Source organism: Epinephelus moara, chromosome 7, assembly GCF_006386435.1.
Source record: "Epinephelus moara isolate mb chromosome 7, YSFRI_EMoa_1.0, whole genome shotgun sequence".
Classification (NCBI taxonomy): domain Eukaryota; kingdom Metazoa; phylum Chordata; class Actinopteri; order Perciformes; family Serranidae; genus Epinephelus; species Epinephelus moara.
This window is the reverse complement of record NC_065512.1, coordinates 23989361-24004176: the sequence shown is the minus strand read 5'-3', so window position 1 is coordinate 24004176 and position 14816 is coordinate 23989361. Positions and strand designations below refer to the sequence as shown.

Sequence of the window (14816 nt, the reverse complement as noted above, 5' to 3'; positions counted from 1 at the left end):
GGGGGGGGGGGTGGGGAGGGGGGGGGGGGGGGGGGGGGTAGGAGGTAGTGGGAGTGTAGACGGGGTGAATGGAGACAGAGGGAGGACGCAGAGGAGGGGTTGGGGTAGGAGTGGGTGTGGTAAATCTACAAATAGCTGCGCTCAGTGTCTGTCATTTCTTCACTTCGTTTCTCTCCCAGTTGCCCAGTGGGACAGTTGGGTCTCAGCGCCTCCAGCAGCTCCATCAAAACCACAAGACAACCAAACAGTCAACCAGCCATGAGCAAGTCCTACTCTTCCTCAGCCCAGTCGGCCTCCTCATACCGTCGCACCTTCGGATCTGGCGTCGGCTCAACCCCACTGTCCTCCCTCTACGCCTCTGGTGGAGGTGGACGCAGCTCTGCAAGCCACATGTCTTCCCGAGTCTACGAGGTCAAGAGCTCCAGTGTTCCCTCCTTTTCCAGCTACCGGGTGTCCTCTGGTGCTGGGGGAGCAGGGTACGGCGCCTCTTCGGCCATGCGTACCTACTCTGGGGAGAAACTCGACTTCAACCTGGCCGATGCCATGAACCAGGACTTCCTCAACACAAGGACCAATGAGAAGGCCGAGCTGCAGCACCTCAACGACCGCTTCGCCAGCTACATCGAGAAGGTGCGCTTCCTGGAGCAGCAGAATGCGGCGCTGACGGTGGAGATTGAGAAGCTGAGGGGTCGTGAGGGGCCAGGGCGCGTGGCTGAGATGTATGAGGATGAAATGAGGGAGCTGAGGAGGCAAATAGAGGCCCTGTCCAACCAGCGCGCCCGCGTGGAGGTGGAGAGAGACAACCTGGCTGATGACCTGCAGAAACTGAAGCTCAGGTAGGTTAGAGGATGAGTGAATGAGTGGATTGATGTGAATGCTTTGTTAAAGAGTGTGGACGAATGATGAAAATGAGGTGGAATGAAGAATACATCATGCTGATGTGGCTTGTTGTTTTAACAGGAAGTTCCCTGAAAATGGAGTGAGCAAGATGTTACTTCTTTTTTGGGTAGTACAAGTGTCTGAATCAGGGGTTAAGAACCTTTTTGGCATGTGACCCTTTAAGGCAGAGCCATTTTCTACTTGCGAACCCTTGTCACAGGCTTAATGCGTCTATGAGTCTCAAATATTTAACAAGAAAAAAATTCAATATTAGAGGAAAGTTCTCAAACAAAACTAAAACCAAATGAAAAATATGTAAAAACTGCACTTTTTTCATGTTAATCAAATAATGACCCTTCTGTTTTTTCTTGTGACCCCTTGGGGGGGTCTCGACCCCCAGTTTGGCAACTACTTGTCTATATCAGAGAAACATGGCGACACATTTACGTTAAAAGTAAGAGCAAATGGGGAGAAATGGAAAGCAGGAGAACGGGGAAAGTGGTAGTTTTCCAAGTTAAAACAATGTAAGAAGTAAAAGCCCAGCAACTCGCTCATTTCCAGAGGGCTTCTCTTGTCTTTTGGACAAAAGGGAAACAACAAAGTAACAAAGGAGAGACTTGAGAATAGCTACACTTCAATGAATGTTACGGTCCAGCAGTTTTTTACAAAAGGTGTTTTTTTTAATTTATTCACAAGAGACATAGCAGAGGAAAATGATGAGAGAGAGAGAGGGAGACTTGCAGGCCCATAGGAATAAAGCTAAGGCAGACAGACAGATAAAGTTTCACCCAGACACAAAAGGAAAAGCAGACAGACAAAAATTACCAGACGAACACACACACAGCCTTATAACGAGGGTTTAACTAGGAAAAAAAGAAAAAAGAAGTCAAAAATCCAAGACAGTCCTTCAAGTGCACATTGCTTATGTGAGTGTGTCTGTGTGTGTGTGTCTGTGTGTGTGATAGAGAAGGTGCTGTGATGTGGGTGTATCTCTGAGTGGTCTATTTGTAGCTACTGGGTCAGCTCTTTGAATTTAGTATTTCTGTCACTGCAACAGCGAGCAAAATCACTTAAATTTAAGTGTGTATAGAAACACACACACACACACACACATACAAAACTTATAATTCCCACACACAGCGCCCACACAAACATTCCCTTTTCACTCCCTTTCCATCAGCCATTTTTAAATAGTTGCCTGCAGCACTGAGTGAAGTTTGCCAGCACCTGCTGCTCTCATTGAGATCAAAATACACACAAAGACCTCCTGCCTGCTAACAGTTACAATGCATACACACACACATATACACAATGTACACACAAACACACACACACACACACACACACACACATAGAATGTCTGCAGAATTTAAGGATGGCATCAGCAATGAAATTATACAGTGTAAAGACACATTTATCTCGCAAAAGTACTTTTCCAGCCAGGCACTTTGCTGTACTTGCAAAAAGCGGGGAGTGGAAAATAAAGTGTATTTGACACACACACCCACACACACACACACACACACACACACACACAGCAACAAAAACAAGATACTGCATCGAATTAACATTTAACAAACCAGTGACTTTTGACACCGTTGCAGTTTTTATAATGCACACACTCAATACATTTCCTGCTCTTTCCAGTTGTTCAGACTGCAGAGCAAAATGCTAATTCTGGAACCAGCACCAGCCAAGCCCAGACCTCTGTTCCCCTCTCACCGTTACTCTTCTGACTCTTGACATTGTGACAGCAGCTGCACCACAGCTTTAAGACTCACAGAGCAAGTGCACAAGTGTGTGTGTGTGTGTGTGTGTGTGTGTGTGTGTGTATATGTGCGGCTATAGATACAAAAAAAAGTTAGAGTACGATGTGTCATTGTCTAGTCAGTTCTATTCTTGTGAGACAAAAGGCACAGAGAGCAGAGGGGCTGGAGGAATGAGAGGTGGTAACTAGTTTATCTGTCTAGTAATTGGTCCCTGGGGAAGAAGCTCTCCAACACAGTTGTTGTATTTGGATTCACTTATGTTTCACCTTCCTTTGCTTTCGCTGTCTCTGCAGACTGCAGGAGGAGATCCACCAGAAGGAAGAGGCTGAGAACAACCTTTCTGCCTTCAGAGCTGTACGTCTTCTATTTCCATAAAATCACACCTTCATGTCTCAGTATATCTCATTTCATCCTCAAAGCCTGAAGTAAAAAGTGAAGCACTCCATGCGAGCGCAACTTTTCTCTTTACTCTCTCATCAATCACTTTTTCCCTCTTGATATCTGGTTCTCCCTGAACCTTGTTTTACCTCTCCTGCTGGTTGTAATTATGATTTCTCTCTTTCTGTGACTGTATGCAGGATGTTGACAATGCCACTCTGGCCAGGCTGGACCTGGAGAGACGCATTGAGAGCCTGCAGGAGGAGATCGCCTTCCTCAAGAAGATCCATGAAGAGGTCTGTTGATATGTCTATAAATTCAGTCAGTCTGTGTGCGTGCAACAAGGCCACCACACCTGTACTTTTTCCATGCACCAGGCATGTCAGTAGGAAGGTGTGTACTGTATCATATAACAACTGTGTGTGAAATCATACTGTAACATTTGATACATATCTGAGCCTCCGCAGGCATGTAGCTCTTCAAAGAGATCAAATATTTCACACTTAACCGCCCCCTCTGATGTTAAAGCATATTTATTATTCACATCCTCTGTTCAAAAATGTCACAATTTGGGCTCACGTGGGTCTTACGCAAAGCAAATGCAATAAGTTCAAAGGAAACATTTGCGCACATTCACTCACAGACATCAAAGGACATGCGGAGCTGCACGCTCACAGTGAGGCAGTTGGATGGCCGAGGTCCCTTCCTGTCATTTTGTCATCTCTGCCTCAACTTTGACCTTTCAGAAATGCTGACCTGCTGATTGGTAGAAGAGAGCATGTCAGCTGTTGTGCATGTGTGTGTGTGTGTGTGTGTGAGGGGGAGAGAGAATGTGAACAGATGCAAACCTTTATATATCTTTTGGGTTAGACCAGAGGACAGCTGAGTTACACCACAGCCTGCTAGTTTCACAGTGTCACACCAGTCTTGTGCTATTCTTAATATATAATAATATTTAAATGATGTACCATTGAGCAAATCTGTAGTTATAATTTTTTATATCTATATAACTCTTCCCATTAACCTCCTGAGACTCTGTGTCCTCATACAAGGACATCACATTTTAAGTTTACTTGACCTTATACTTCATTCTGCTTAACTTAGACCTGATGTCCTCCTTTGTGGACACTATTTTGTGCCATCTAGTGGCAGTAATACCACACTACACCAATCCAAGTAAATACAAGATGGCAGCCATGTGGGCAAGGTACAAAACCTGATCAAATTTAATGGTTGAAACTTGTTTATTTATGATTAATAATGTTAGTAGTTTTATACGCACTGCAAATTTGACTAATTTTAGCAACGGTAATGAGCTAAGATGCTGTTCATTAGAAAGTACTCGTTTGAAAACATAAGGAATTTGTCATCAGCTCTTTGAAAGATATTGGGACTTTAATATCGTCTCGTTTGAGGACATTGAGACTATATTACCATTGACAATGTTTAGTTTTTTATACTTATCAGGTCCTACCAGTCCCAAATAGCTAGGAGAAATTAAAAATGGGAATCAAATAAAAGTTCAGGTCTCTTTTTTGACACGAGTTACTGATGCTGAAAAAGCTCTGATGCCAACTTTGCTTCTTCGTCATAAATGTTATCTTTGTTCCTCCTGTCACCTTGCAGGAGATCCGTGAGCTGCAGAGCCAGATGCAGGACACTCAGATCCAGGTCCAGATGGACATGTCTAAACCTGACCTGACTGCCGCTCTGAGGGACATCCGCATTCAGTACGAGGGCATCGCCGCCAAGAACATTGCAGAGGCCGAAGACTGGTACAAGTCTAAGGTAAGGTGAAAGCACACACACACACACACACACACACACACACACACACACACATATGCACACACACAGTCTCCTTCAGCTACTACACTGCTAAAACCTCATTCCCTCTCTCCTCAGGTGTCTGATCTGAACCAGGCTGTGAATAAGAACAATGATGCACTGCGTCAGGCCAAGCAGGAGACCATGGAGTACAGGCACCAGATCCAGTCCTACACTTGTGAGATCGACTCACTCAAGGGCACCGTGAGTATTGATGCAGCACCTCTCAGTTTATTCCAATTTTTTAGCTTCTTAATATGCTTGTACTTTATGTCAAGACACACATATCTCCATCTTTCTGTTGCTTTCACTCTGTCCCACTTCTAACTTCATGTCTCTGTTCCTCTGTAGAATGAGTCTCTGCTGCGCCAGATGAGAGACATGGAGGACCGCATGGGCCGTGAGGCTTCTGGTTACCAGGATACTATTTCACGGCTGGAGGAAGACATTGCTAAGATGAAGGTGTGACTTCACACTGACTTTTTAGTCCATGAATCCACCAGATTATGAAAGCAGGATATTTCTTACGCTGGTGATAATCACTGACTAGGGGCTCAAAGATTTAGCTACTGCAACACTGATTATAAAAATGAACTGACAGCAAACTTGAGTATCACTGAATCTTCTGGGAACACTGCCTGTGTTTCTAATTTTACAGACATTACAAACACGCTTCCTTCCCATAGTATTTGTTCCCTTTATTGCAGTTTCCCTAGTGATTTTGTGCTTGGTGTGAAGTTTATCAGAGCAGACAATAAAAGTTTTTATGTATTGATTTAAAGGATGATATGGCTCGTCACCTGAGGGAATACCAGGACCTGCTCAATGTGAAGATGGCCCTTGATATTGAAATCGCCACCTACCGCAAGCTGCTGGAGGGAGAGGAGAGCAGGTGTGTGTGGCTATCATGGCTATCATAACTTGACTTTGTTTCATTTAGGTGTTTAATTTTCATTTTCGTGTTTCCATCCTATTACTGGATTGTAGGGCTCAAATTTGTGTTTTTCCTTTCTGCAGGATCACTACCACTGGGCCTGTCCAGACTGCTTATTCCTCCATTGGATTCAGAGGTAGGAGAAACAGCACACATTCTTTCCTTCACACACAAATACCCATGAAATCCATTTTACATTCCAGATGAGTCAATGAGGGAATAAAAAAAGACTAATTATAGCTTGTGACTTTGTATGGCAGGAGCTATTTTGAGGGCATTACATGTCGCTTACCTGCAGTCACACATTGTGACCACTGTGTGGCAATATACGACATGTCAAAAACCTTCAAGGGTCTTTGAAGCACTGGGCCAATCATCAACAAACCACACATCAATAATCACACAACTTAGCCCATTCACTTGATGTATTAACAGTCCAAACGTGCAATTAATCTTTGCCCATACCTCCCCTTGCACCTCTTTGCAGCTACTTAAATGAAAACACTGAGCAGTAATTAAAGATGATGTATTAGGTGCAGCCCCGATTCATTAGCACCATTGATTTTGAATATGAGTTTGAATAATTACACTTTTAAGCGGCTGTCATACGAGCTTCAAAGGCTGTTTCATGGCTGTCCCCTTCGTGTGCAAGGCGTGCCATCATGTTATTCAAAGCCAATTAATTACTGAACTAATGTCTCCAGGCTGAATGGACATTGTGTGACTGCAGCAAAGGTTATTGTGTAAAGTGTAAAAGCTGTGTGACTGTTTTGTTACAGAGACCAGTCCTGAGTCGCAGCATCAGCGCTCCTCAGAGGTTCACTCCAAGAAGACTGTTCTCATCAAGACCATCGAGACCCGCGATGGAGAGGTTTGAGCACGAAAACACACACATACTGTATATATATTTATGTAGGTATGCATATATACATGACATACAGCACACTTTTCAGCCCCAACAGACACAAAACCCTATAAACTGTGATGCACCTATTTATTTGAGCTGCTAAGGGGAGACACTACAGGTGAACAGGGTAAAAAGTTTATATAGTCCTCGATATAAATCAGGGTATAAATGATGTATGGACAAACCCTGCAGTAAAAACCTTCAGAATATAGATAGGAATAAAACTGGAAAGTTACACTGAAGTAGAGTATGAGAAAACTATTAGAAAATTACCTTTTAAAGATATGTGTTGTGAAATTCCATACATTTTTAGACATACATTAAGACACTACAGGTGAATAGGGTTAAAAAACATTGACTTATCACCATGAAACTTCCCCAGATGATTACTTACATCAAGACAGTTATATTTTTACATTTCAAGTTTTCTGAAATTTTATGTTAAATTACACAAATGAGGCATTATCCAATTAAATATGTGCGTTTGCATACATTTCCAGGACAGAAATCTGAATTAAAATAGACACCTAAATGTGTATTTTCGATGTTTTCTTTCTACTAGTCTCAAAGAAGATATGATATGGAGGCAAACTAGCCCAAAATACCAAAATTGACCAGCACATGTTGTCTCCCTTTAAGAGCTAACATAAATAACTCTCCAACTGAATCATTTTTATGTGTTATATTCTTATCCAGATGAAGTTTTCTATGAGCCAGGGCGCTAATGCCCAGTCTGTAAGTCTGGTTCCAATATACCACCTACATTTTTATCATCGTTCACCGCGGGCTGAAGCAAACTACCAGATTTCAGATCTGTGTCTAAAATAAGCTGCAGATCACATGTGGCTCTGACAGCACAGAGAACATAAAGCAATCTACGGATTGAAATCATAGCTGCAAAAAAACATTTCTAGCCTCTCAGTGATCCCTGAAATCTTGTAGTTTGCGTCGAACCTCAACGCTCCACACCGGCTTCACTGTCAGTGGCCTCTGCCCCCCCCCCCCCCCCCCCCCCCGCACAGCACTTCACTCCAAACAATACCTGCTTCACTGCTGATGGAAAACACTCTCACGTATTATCTGCAACTCTCTGATGGAAAACACTCTCACGTATTATCTGCAACTCTCTGCAGTCCTTAACATAAATAATGTTTTTTCTTCCTCCGTAACAGCTTACAATACCTTCCTTTCTCCTCCACAGGTTGTCAGCGAGTCCACACAGCACCAGCAGGACATCATGTAAACCAGAGGAGGCAACGTTAGAAACACTATATGTAATAAATTAATAAAAACATAGCAAAAATATGGACATTTTCCTACTACGATTTATAAGCTGTGCCTATTTTTAGTGACAGACTGCTGACCTTTTCATCTGATTTAAAATGAAACACAAAACCATGAGTGAATGCAACCAGTATACAGCCAGTATCCATCTTTAGACTGTACATCATAAACAGGATGCAGTATGGAGGCATAATGTGCTGCCTTTATTTAGCCTGGTTTTAAATAAAGGTCATTCCAGGAATAATGTTTTACTCGAATTGCTTTCCTTCTCTGAAAAACACATGAATTAATCATATCTTGTCTGCAAAACTAATTCACTGGCAAGAGTTTAAAATTATCAGTGAGGCTATGTGTAGCTGTATTGGCCCAGAATCCACAGGGAAGTTTGCAAGGTGTAAGACTGATCAATGGGCCTGAAACACCACGGTCAATATTGTAACGGTACATTTCACTGCACATATTCCGAGTCTCTGTGCAAATGTACGAATATATGACTTGATTACGAAGGGATTTTATTTGTGTAACTGATTAAGGAGATGTAAGAAAGTGAGGTGTTGTGTCAGAAACACAGACATGTAATGGAAAAAGGGAACTCAGTCATGTTTGAAGTTTGAGCTCAACAGCATGTGCTGGGTGTTTGATTGTATGGATGACCATGTAACGCTGCTTCACTGTGGCCAGAAACTCAAATAAAGACATTGGTTATCTCTGTTTGTGGCTTGAGAGTCAGCTAGTTGCTTCAGATTTTGTAATAAATGTCATGTCATAGCATGTGTGTTGTGTAAAACGTTCTCCTCTTTAACCTCTGCTCATTAGCATTCCTCTGATAGCGTCCGTGCCTTTGCATCAGTTCCTTTATGAACTGTTTCCACCCACTGCATTCATCATCTGATGTGGGCTGTGTTAGCTTTCGAAAATGATACCAGCTTTCCCAGCCAAGCATAACCGTCCTCTGTTAGCATTTAATTCACTTTTATAGAGAAAATAGGAGTTGCCGCCCTGCTGAAATTATCAGTAACAGGACTCATCTCGGCGCAGGGGAAAGCGAACAATGGCTTGTTAATGAGCAGGCCTTGGTTGTGCTTTGTTTCCAGCGGAAAGCAGATTAGCACAGCATCAAGAATAATATAGTGTGTGCGGTTTGTGTCTGAAGTCACTGGACTGAAAATGTCAGCAGAGATAAAAAAAAAAAGAAAGTGGAGGAGGAGGAGAGAGAGAGAGAGAGAGAGAGAGAGAGAGAGAGAGAGAGAGAGAGAGAGAGAAATGCAAGATACAGTGAAGGCAGTCAATGAATGCAAGAAAGAGAGCAAGACCAGGAGGGTGGCATGGGGAGACAACAAGAAAGGGAGAGAGCGCGCAAATGTAATGAAAAGGTTATTCGGAGACACAGACGAAAAAGACACGAGGAAGATTTAGGGAGAGATAATTAGGCGGAACAAAGAAAGAGCCACAGAGGCAGAGAAAGTCAGAGACAGTCATCTCACTGCTTCGCCAGTAATTGGTGGAGCAATGTTGATCAGAACTTTCTGTCTCCATCATGGTTTCTTCGCAACTGCTGCCAATGGCAACAGCTTGCCAATTATTATAAGTCAATAAAAAACAGGGCAGAATGTTCCACTTCAGTTCCTTTAGATGGAGTCAGCTAACCTCTGTGACCTCTCCTCTATCAGCTGGTGGAAGTACATGTTAAAGCATTTAGGCATAAAAAATGTTAGATGTGGTTCCTTTAGTGCTTTGTGGAGCTTTTTTCCCCCTGATTAGATTTGTGTTTGGCAGACTCACTGTTCAACAAGTAAAACCACAACTTACATACCGTGTTCCATAACTGCTGCACTGTAGTTTATTATGAAGCAATGCAAATGTAGCCTGAAACCTCCTGTCAGACCCACTCGGTGCAAAGTGTTAGTGGCATAGAGGCATCATGAAGTTGGAGTCAGCCAGCCAACCAGATGCTCAGTTCTTCCATCTGTTATGTAACTCTTCCATAGTTCTTTATCATAGCTGAGACCTGCAGAGCTGTAAGAAGTATTATATAACGTTATATGGAATAGTATATACTGTACAGCCCGACCCATGCTCATATTCAGATCTGGGAGCTTTAAAAAACCCAAAATGATAAATCAGCCAAAGGTATAGAGATCCCTTAAGATTTATTTTTTTAAGAATGGTGACCAACATACATACTGAGCTGGACATTTTACAATAATAATAAACCTGTCAGTGCTCTCTGTTAGACAAACTATGTAATGGCAGCACTGTTTTACTGTATTATAATAGCTGGTTTTAGTATCACTGGCCAAACAAGCAAAAGGAAGTTTGTTCTCTGAAATGTGAATGAATGTAAAATCTAAGTGTGTGTGTGTTAGTGTGTGTGTGTGTGTGTGCCTCTGAGTGTATATCTTTACTCATGAATAGTCTGTATACATAAATCACTATGTAGGAACAGCAGAGACAAACAAGACCATTAGATTGTAGAATCACAATGTTTATCATATTTTAGGTCCATATAAATTCATGCTCAATAATAATAATAATAATAATAATAATGATAATAATAATCAGGTGATTTGTACACATTTAAACAGGTTGGTAGGAAAATTAATTGCTGTCTCTTCTAAAATTGCAGAGCAATTATTGAGTAACCGATGATTGCTGATAATCAGAGTCGAGGCTCAGTTTGTTTGCTGATTTTCAACATCACACGTTGAAACAGCAGGATGAGAAAGTGCATCCACCACCCAGCCAAATCAAAATAATTGGACGTACAGTAGCAACACAATATAAAACAGCTCTAATCCAATCAGCTGGATGAATGACAGAAGCGGTGTAAACGTGAAAGTAAAAGAAAACATTTTGTACATTTAAAAATTATTTACAGGTCAATATCTACAATAAGTGTTTCCCCCAATGTATATTCAGCAGTGACAGGCAATCACAAAAAAATAATAATAAAAAGAACTGATAATCTAATAATAATAATTCATTTTGTCCCCAAATTACAGACAAGAGCAAGGCTAATGTTTCATAATGATCTTTTTGTAAATTTTTGTCTTTCAAAAATGTAAAGACAGTCATGACGTTCTATCTCATGTAGGCCATGCCCTCTACTTGAGACTATGGGTAATACTCTCCTCCAATCAGGAGCATGCATTGGGCCGCTGAAGTTTGCATATATGTAGCCGGCCAATCAGGACATGCTTACTCAAATATCTGTGGAGCGGGGTCAGTGTGGCTGGGTCAAAATTATGTTGAGCATTTTTTCATTGAGCTCCACCCACTGTACCCATTGTGTCCACTAGAGGGTGGAGCCTGTGTGAGATAGAACAAAGGTTATAATATTGTAACCCTAGTTCTATTAGCATAGGCAGAGCCCTCTACCTAGCGGCTCCATCGCTCCTATACCACTTGGCGAAGAAGGTGTAGGATGACTAATGACTTCATAATACTTCCTTGTCTACTGTGGGCTACATATTCGGGTCGGCATTTCTTGACTGGCTGGCTATGTTTACGCAAATTACAGTGGCCGAATGGTTGCTCATGTTTGGAGGAGAATATTACCCACAGATTCCAATATAGGGCTCTGCATGAGCTAATAGAATATTGTAACCTCAAGCACACTACAGTAAAACCCCAAGAGAAGACCCAAACAAGACTGAAGTGTAAGCGAAACCCCAAATAAGACCCGAACAGCCACTACTGCAAAACATTATTGGGGTAAACAATGATACAGCAGAATAGGAGGTGAGTTAGCATAATGCGTGTCAAGAGGAGGGAAAATATTCAAATGCCTTTCAAAGCCCTTTACCTGGACAGCGTAAACAGAGACGGAGGAGAAGAGAAGAGAAGAGAAGAGAAGAGAAGAGAAGAGAAGAGAAGAGAAGAGAAGAGAAGAGAAGAGGTGTGTTAAGTTGGACCTATTCTCTCTGGCAGAAAAGGTTACGGTTGGTCCTTTCGAGATTCACTAATGTACTATAATCATTTTAAAAAACTGCACTGAGGTGATGTTTCTTTCCTGTATACTGTTGATACTGAAACATCCTTCCACAAGTTTAACTTCACTGTGGATTTGTGCAGCCTGGGACCAACAAACCATCAATGGAAATCTGATGTTTTCACATGACAACAGTGACACATCGAAACACTGACACATTGTAAACAGTTACACAAGGATTCTCATGCAGTAATGGGTTATGGTGAGAATGGTTGGTCCTCCAGTGTCAAGCCCGTCACATCCCATCAGGTATGCAGTATTTAAGTACAGTAGTGTGGGATCTTTTTTTTTTTTTTATCTAAACCTCATGAACTACACTGCCTCAATTCCAAAGAGGTTTAAATAAAACAAAAGTAGTTTCATTGTACTGAAAATACCTCCTGTACAAATCTAACTTCCTTCACCATTCTGGATGGTCAGAACAACAACATCAGCGTTCGGCGCACAACTGAATTTAAAAGCAACTCACACGCAAATGCATGTAACACACAAACGTATGCACACATTAACACTAAGTCTAGAAAAAAAGGTCCAGTGGTAAACATTAGAGGGCGCCATTTGCAAATGATTTCATCTTTTCACTGTGTCTTATCCTTTACAAGAGATTATCTTCCTCTTCCTCCTTTTTTTTTTTATCATTAACAATTCATCCAAACCGTCAGACTAACATCTTTAACTGGACCAGTATATTGGCAAAAAAGAGGAAAAACAACACAGCATGTTCCACATACATTACAATGAATCCCCCTCTCCTTGGCCAATATTTGGTGCAATCCATCACTTGCCACAGGGCTCCTGTGTCCACTCACACACACAAACACACTATATTTAACATTTTCACTGCCATGTATTGTCCCCTCCGAACTCTGAATTCCTGGATGATCAGTATCAGATTGCAGTTTCTTGTCTTTGTGCCTTAACAGCATGTTTAAACGGCTGATGGATTCAACAAAGGAACATGAGAGCACTTAGAAATGTGTCAACAAAGATAATTACAGTAGCTTACGAAAATTTTAAATTCAGTGGAGAGACGAAAGAGGAGGGGCGGTACGGACGTGTCTCCTGCTCGGGTCCGTTGTTAAAACAGCTGGCGATCGAGGGCAAAAGGAGAGTTGTGACATGCAAGCATATTCCCCTTGGAAAATGGCACCAATGTAAGCGATGACACATGGAGGGTTCGTGGGTGAAATGACATAAAAATTGTCTGCGGTGTGAACTCTTGGATCCCTATGCACACCTCAAAGCAGTCCCTGTTCTGCATTTTCAAGCAGCTGAAGAGTTGTGCTGTCATGTCTGGATTCACAGGCTGTCAGAGAAGATAACAGGCTAACTTCATGTACACATCACTTCACACATTGACCTTTCAGTGGAGAATATGATGAAGAAGAGCTGCCTTTCTGTTTCAGTTATAGCTGTGTTTTTTTGTTGGTGTTGTTTTTCTGTAATTTTCCTCGGAGCGCTCGTGATAAAATCCTTGAAGCAAATTGTTTACTCCTTAATTGCCCTCGAACTAAAGATGCTGTTGAAGGTTTACTGAAGGTTGTGCTACCTTGACTCCATGAGAGCCATGTGATGTATTTTCATCTGAAATGGTGCAGCCCTCCTGTGGAGAAATTAAGGGTTTCATTCTTTCCCCCACTGCAGTCCCACTGGAAATGACTTCTTATGAGTTGCAGCAACCAGACGATTCTTTAACTCAAATGTTCAACAGAGATCTTTCAATCATCTCCCCACCAGAGTGGTCCATTAGTTACAGTGTTGTCCAGACTGGCAACTTAAGAGGTTTGACATACAGTATGACTCATGTTTTGACCAAGCAATCGGTTCTTGCTCCATCCAAAGGAAGAGGCTCCGCTCTTGTGTCTAGACATTCATAAAGAACAAAACAGCACCAAACTGGCCAAATAAATACAACTTCTAACAGGTCTGAGAGGAGAGAACCAGTGTGGGGCTCACCACTTTACTGGGACATATTGAGTTCCTGTTGGGTTAATAGGCAGTTGATTAGGTTGGCACAGTAGGGTTAGGCTTTCTATCCCTAACTGTGACAAAGAGGTTTGAAGTGGCCTTGTGTGATTGTGTGTGTGGTCGGTTGTTTGTGTATTTCTCTGTCTCAGATGCGAACTGGAGGTCCGCTGGGAGCCGTGAGGGGCACTCGAGAGCCGCAGTCGTAGTCGAGTTCAGCCATCCGGGAGCGGCTCATCCGACTGTGGGAGTATGCTCGTCTGTCCGTTTGTCTGTCCCTGAAGCTCCTGATGTAGCTCTGTGGACAGACAGATGAAACAGGGTCGTGAAAGCAATTGTACAACTGATGATAAAGACAGGATTCGCTATTTTGGAAAGTACACTTACTCCCTTTCTTGCCAAGAGTTAGATAAGAAGATCAATACCATTCTGATATCTTGCTATTAAATAGAAAACTGGAGTCAGAAGATGCTTAGATTGCCTCAGCACAAATACTGGAGGAGGAGGGAAACAGCTACCCTGGCTCTACCGAAAGGTAACAAAATCTACCAGCACCTCAGCAGCTCTACAGCTAACTGATGTGTGCAAAAAGTTCAGTGTAAAAACAAAACTTTGTGGTTTTACCCAGGGTCATTTGCAGTACTAGGCTGCATCTCTGCTTGGAGAACTGACCTCCCGAAGTCTGCTGGTTGCCGTGGAAACCTCACTGAGGCAACAAGACTTCATTGCTCCTGGCCAAGAGATAGTCCCACACTCAGTCTCCAGTAAGGCAGGCAAATTTTGTTGCCACCGAACACAGCCAGGCTAGCTGTTTCCAATCCTGATGCTAAGCTAAGCTAAGCTAATTGGTTGCTTGCTCTAGTTTCATACTGTACATTCCGA

General features: G+C 42.3%; 2 protein-coding genes across 4 annotated transcripts in view; one reads left to right on the top strand and one right to left on the bottom strand.

Annotated features, from left to right (window-relative positions):
- The first annotated feature begins 155 nt into the window (after window positions 1–155).
- Window positions 156–8689, top strand: LOC126392714 (desmin-like). 2 transcript variants are annotated; one of them, XM_050048287.1, is made up of 11 exons: window positions 156–836; window positions 2942–3002; window positions 3227–3322; window positions 4653–4814; window positions 4932–5057; window positions 5205–5315; window positions 5636–5745; window positions 5871–5923; window positions 6567–6658; window positions 7391–7429; window positions 7896–8689. In XM_050048287.1, exons 1-11 carry the CDS (start codon window positions 259–261, stop codon window positions 7935–7937), a joined length of 1470 nt encoding a protein of 489 aa, XP_049904244.1. In that variant the 5' UTR covers window positions 156–258; the 3' UTR covers window positions 7938–8689. The 2 variants fall into 2 exon arrangements, with proteins under 2 accessions (XP_049904244.1, XP_049904245.1); XM_050048288.1 differs by lacking the exon at window positions 7391–7429.
- Window positions 8690–10111: 1422 nt separating this feature from the next.
- tmem198a (transmembrane protein 198a) overlaps window positions 10112–14816 on the bottom strand; it is a 43071-nt gene continuing 38366 nt past the window's right edge. For both annotated transcript variants that reach the window (XM_050048289.1, XM_050048290.1), the window contains one exon: window positions 10112–14232. In XM_050048289.1, the coding sequence (XP_049904246.1) occupies window positions 14083–14232 (150 nt within the window). In that variant the 3' untranslated portion in view covers window positions 10112–14082. The remainder of the gene's footprint in view (window positions 14233–14816) is intronic.